This window comes from Scylla paramamosain, chromosome 10 (genome assembly GCF_035594125.1).
Source record: "Scylla paramamosain isolate STU-SP2022 chromosome 10, ASM3559412v1, whole genome shotgun sequence".
In the NCBI taxonomy this organism is placed as follows: Eukaryota; Metazoa; Arthropoda; class Malacostraca; order Decapoda; family Portunidae; genus Scylla; species Scylla paramamosain.
This window is the reverse complement of record NC_087160.1, coordinates 24,356,932-24,361,931: the sequence shown is the minus strand read 5'-3', so window position 1 is coordinate 24,361,931 and position 5,000 is coordinate 24,356,932. Positions and strand designations below refer to the sequence as shown.

The window sequence follows — 5,000 nt, the reverse complement described above, 5'->3', positions numbered from 1 at the left end:
GATAAAGCTATGTTGTGTGTTGTTGTGGTGGTTGTGGTGGTTGTGATGCTGTGATATAGCAGTATTTGTATTCAGTATACGTATTATTTTTTTTCAATTCCTTGTTGTGACAGTTGTTGTTGTTGTTGTTGTTGTTGTTGTTGTTGTTCTTGTTGTTCTTGTCAGTAGTGGTATTAGTAATTGTCAGCTGTGGTAGTAGTAGTAGTAGTAGTAAAATAATTATAATAATAATAACAATAATAATAATAATAATAATAATAATAATAATAATAATAATAATAATAATAAAAGTAGGAGCACAGCAGCAGCAGCAGCGGCAGCAGTACCAGCAGCGGCAGCAGCAGTAGTGTGGTAGCGGTAGTGGCGGCTGATCTTTATCCCCTCCTCGTTTTCTTTACAGCAGTGGATGTTACCATTTTCTCTTAATGGTTATACGGACCACTCTCAGCTATAAACATCGACAAGTTATTCCGTGCAGGCAATTTCGCGCTGCTCTTTTTTTAATTCTCTTTACGTGGATTCATTTTTAGCCTCCATTTTCTATAGACTTAAACACGGCGCTGGCAACGAGGAGGGACTAAGATAAACGTGCGCCAGAAAACTTTGATGTTAGGAGTCGAACTCCCGAATCAAGTCCACACGCAAGGCCGTAGGAGTGATCTTGCCTCCATACTCCGGTAACGAAAGACATAAACACAGAACGAGAATGAAGCAGGTTTCTTTTTCTTTTTTTTTCTTTTAATTTCAGTCGAAGTATCGCTGCTTCAGTAAGATTCGTGAACCCTTCGAGCTGAGGAGGTGAATGCAGGAACTGAAAAGTGAAGGTTTTTTACTCTTATCTACTTAGAAAATGAGAAAAAACTCAAACACGTTTCAAATATGTCAGCTTTAGTGAGAGAGAGAGAGAGAGAGAGAGAGAGAGAGAGAGAGAGAGAGAGAGAGAGAGAGAGAGAGAGAGATTTCTTTTCCTTGCAATAAGTCGCAGCCAGAAATTTTTCCAAGCTTGTCCTCCCCTTGAGAAGACCTCAGCCAACTTCCAGAATGTGATACAGAACGTGAAACTTGTCCATACATCGGGGAACTTTCACACACACACACACACACACACACACACACACACACACACACACATGATCAATGGTTAACAATAAGACAGCAACTTTTTACATCACGTACCGAGCCACCAAATCGCTGTCCTGCTTTTAAGAAAGCTGCAAGGTGGCCCATACTTAGTGTGTGTTTATCTCGTGCATACCATTTGAACGCCGTCAGGAGGAGGAGGAGGAGGAGGAGGAGGAGAGGAGGAGGAGGAGGAGGAGGGGATGTTCAGTAGCTTAGGGCGTGGTGGTGGTGGTGGTGGTGTGTGTGTGTCAGGGTGTGGTAGCGGTGAGGAAAAAGTTCAGACGAGGGTAAATGGTCGTCGTGTCGTGTTCCACCTTTCCTCTTAAAACAATGGAAGCGACGGAAATAATCTCTTCCGCCACTTGCAAGAAGCACCCAGAGGAGACGAGCGCTCAGGCAGGGAACAATATGCTCTGCGCCGTACAAAGGGTGAGGTCAGAATACTTCCTCGAGCCGTGAGTACCCGCTGGGATAAACACAAGGCTTGGGAAAAACAGGCGTCTAATTGCTTGCATTTGTCGTGTGGTGCAGGTATGTCAGTGGCGTGCGAGTGGAGGGCAGAGAGACGCTCCTTCCTCCCTCACTCGCTCACTCGCTGCGCCTCGGGGGATCGGGGTTACCTGTTTTGGTTTACGACGCCCTGCAATTGCTTTTTTTCCTCCTTCTCTGTGTAATATAAGTAACTTTTTTACTGAATACATTGCCAGCTATTATGCGGACTTGTTACGCTCCCTCTTTTTGCTGCAAGTTGTTGTTGTTGTTGTTGTTGTTGTTGTTGTTGTTGTTGTTGTTGTTGTTGTTGTTGTTGTTGCTTCTTCTTCTTCTTCTTCTTCTTCTTCTTCTTCTTCTTCTTCTTCTTCTTCTTCTTCTTCTTCTTCTTCTTCTTCTTCTTCTTCTTCTTCTTCTTCTTCTTCTTCTTCTTCTTCTTCTTCTTCTTCTTCTTCTTCTTCTTCTTCTTCTTCTTCTTCTTCTTCTTCTTCTTCTTCTTCTTCTTCTTCTTCTTCTTCTTCTTCTTCTTCTTCTTCTTCTTCTTCTTCTTCTTCTTCTTCTTCTTCTTCTTCTTCTTCTTCTTCTTCTTCTTCTTCTTCTTCTTCTTCTTCTTCTTCTTCTTCTTCTTCTTCTTCTTCTTCTTCTTCTTCTTCTTCTTCTTCTTCTTCTTCTTCTTCTTCTTCTTCTTCTTCTTCTTCTTCTTCTTCTTCTTCTTTTTTCTTTTTTTTCTTCTTCTTCTTCTTCTTATTATTATTATTATTATTATTATTATTATTATTATTATTATTCTTCTTCTTCTTCTTCTTCTTCTTCTTCTTCTTCTTCTTCTTCTTCTTTTGATGTGGCAAGGAATGTTTGTGTGTACAATCTCTCTTCAGCAAAATAAGAAGCCAGTATTATGTACGCGTTGATGTGCATGCTTGTCAAACTCGACTTACACATTTTTTAAGCCAATACTCTTCCTTAGATTCAGAGCGCATATTTTCTTATAGTATAATCTTCCATGGTTTTCGTCGCACCGTCGTCACTAAGCAGAGGCATCCGTGCACTTTCCCCCATAGTCGTCATCTCCATAATGTCGCTTATCGCATCTCGCTCTCACGCTTGAGCTGCCCCGCCTCACTTAGATTCCGGAACGGTGAGTGCAGACTGCCGCCGCCCAGCGCTGGGACGACAGCCAATGACTCTATTAAGACAGGTGAGGAGGAGACACCGCGCATCGCTATTATTTCCTGACACAAGTAACGTGCTGCCCTCACCACACCTCGCCATGACGGTGCATTAAACGCGGCTATGTCACTTTTGATGGTGCACTCTCTCTCTCTCTCTCTCTCTCTCTCTCTCTCTCTCTCTCTCTCTCTCTCTCTCTCTCTCTCTCTCTCTCTCTCTCTCTCTCTCGCCCGCTCGTTCGTCAGCATCAGAATTCTAATTTATTCTTGACTTACCAAAATAAAGACATTCCACGTATCAGCACCGCGCGCCCTCCCGTCTTCCTGTCAGTCTTGGCCTCACTTCAGCAAGAGCCGCGTAGTTGAGCACCGCGGTGATTACATGTGCGCATCACTCCATCATTGACGTCTTGCATCCCACACAGAAGTAGTCCACATCTTTGCGACGGTGGTGGTGGTCTTTAACACAGCTCGAGGCCTCCTTCTGGTTCGGCGTGCCTCCTCCTCCCCGCCACCGTCGCCTGCAGACACCAACGCATTATTTTTGTGTGCTTACAATGTCAAAGATTACTTGCTGTGTATTTGTTTAACATCAGAGGAGAGTAAGTGTTAGGTAGACGAATGCCGCAGAATGTCAGAGTATTGTTGGGTGAGAGGGGGGGGATGAGTAAAGAAAAAGATCAATACGATAAAAAATAAATATTAGAAACATTGCATAAAATCACCATGGTAAATACTTATCTGAAAGCAATAAAGAGAGGCTGCTTAAATTTATAACACATAGGAAAGAAGAATAAACTTTCCTTCACTGCACCATTATCGCCGCCACCGCCGCCGCCGCCGCCGCCACACAAATCTTGACGTAATTGAAAAAGAAATTAATTAGGAACACCTGTTTATTCGCCGGTATTCTCTCCTGTCCCAAGTGCTTCAGTTGATTACAAGCCCCCAGGAACCCAAGTCCAGGAGCAGGTTACCGTCAGTGAACCTGTCGCACCTGTCAGTCGCCGCCGCCCAGCCAGTCCACCGCCGCTGCCGCCGCCACCGCGCCTCCCCATCCTGCCGCGCACGGACGAAGGGGGGAAGGATACCTGTGCGTCGATTTCTAAGCACGTCACTGGCTTGAGAAAGTCATCGTGGAATATACAATAGTGATTCGAGTGATTAAGCTTTAGTGTAATCTTCATCGCAGTTGACGGATGATGTACGCTAAATGACGGGCTTAGCAGTCACCTTGCTGGAGTGCGACCTGTCTTCATGAAGCAGCGTGGCTATTAGCTTCACGGGAGGCGCAATTTCTCACCGGTCTTACAATTTGCACCTTATAAAGGCCATCTACCGTCACGAGACAAGCAGCAATTAGTGCAATCTGGCTTATTTATATGTGAGCCAATGAAACTGGGGTCTTAGAGCAGAAGGACCAATGAGCGAGCCGGGTGGGTGCTAAGCTCCTCCCCCTGCGTCCCACCCCCTGCCGAGCTCCCCCAAGGATGGGTGCAGGAGCCACCTCTGTTTCAGTTGACGGGGAGATCCTGCGCTCGTTGGGTTGGTGGTGGTGGTTCTTGGCGACACTGCTCTGGTGTGTCTGTGAAGTAGTGAAGCGCGTGAAAGGATGTGATGGGCGTAATGCAAAGGAACACGGTTTTCTTGTAAGATGCTCTTTAAAGGCAAGAGTTCCAAGCTGGAGTTATTAATTGAAAAAATACAAGCCAACAAGGAAAACGGCACCGACAGTGAAACCGGCAGTGTGGCGAATGAAGGTAAGTGGGCAACCAGTGTTCCTAGCCTAGGCGTGGCCCGCTGCCTGCACCACTCATCCACCACACCGTGAAGTTAATGGGTCCGATTGCAATAATTTTTAGTTTCGTTTGCATCGCCTTCATATTAGTAATTTATGAATTGTCTTTACTTTTGGATGATTTTCGGAGATAATGAGGGTAAACTGTACGCCTGTCTTAGTGACGGTAAAGATAAATGAAACGTATATTATTATGTGATATTTTGGCGTTTCATGATTTCTGCTAAACTGATTAGTCTCTCTCTCTCTCTCTCTCTCTCTCTCTCTCTCTCTCTCTCTCTCTCTCTCTCTCTCTCTCTCTCTCTCTCTCTCTCTCTCTCTAAGATTGTCATTCTCTACATAATCGCTCAATCGCCTTTTTATCCTGATTAGTGAAGAGACGAGCACCAGGGTGTGTTGTATCATTGGATGGATTCGAGCAT

General features: G+C 44.8%; 1 protein-coding gene across 1 annotated transcript in view; it reads left to right on the top strand.

Annotated features, from left to right (window-relative positions):
• Positions 1 to 3,807: 3,807 nt before the first annotated feature.
• The window catches only part of LOC135104410 (zinc finger protein 423-like), a 22,448-nt gene continuing 21,255 nt past the window's right edge, over positions 3,808 to 5,000 (top strand). Inside the window, exon 1 of the mRNA XM_064011812.1 lies at positions 3,808 to 4,540. Coding sequence (XP_063867882.1) covers positions 4,435 to 4,540 — 106 coding nt within the window. The 5' untranslated portion in view covers positions 3,808 to 4,434. The remainder of the gene's footprint in view (positions 4,541 to 5,000) is intronic.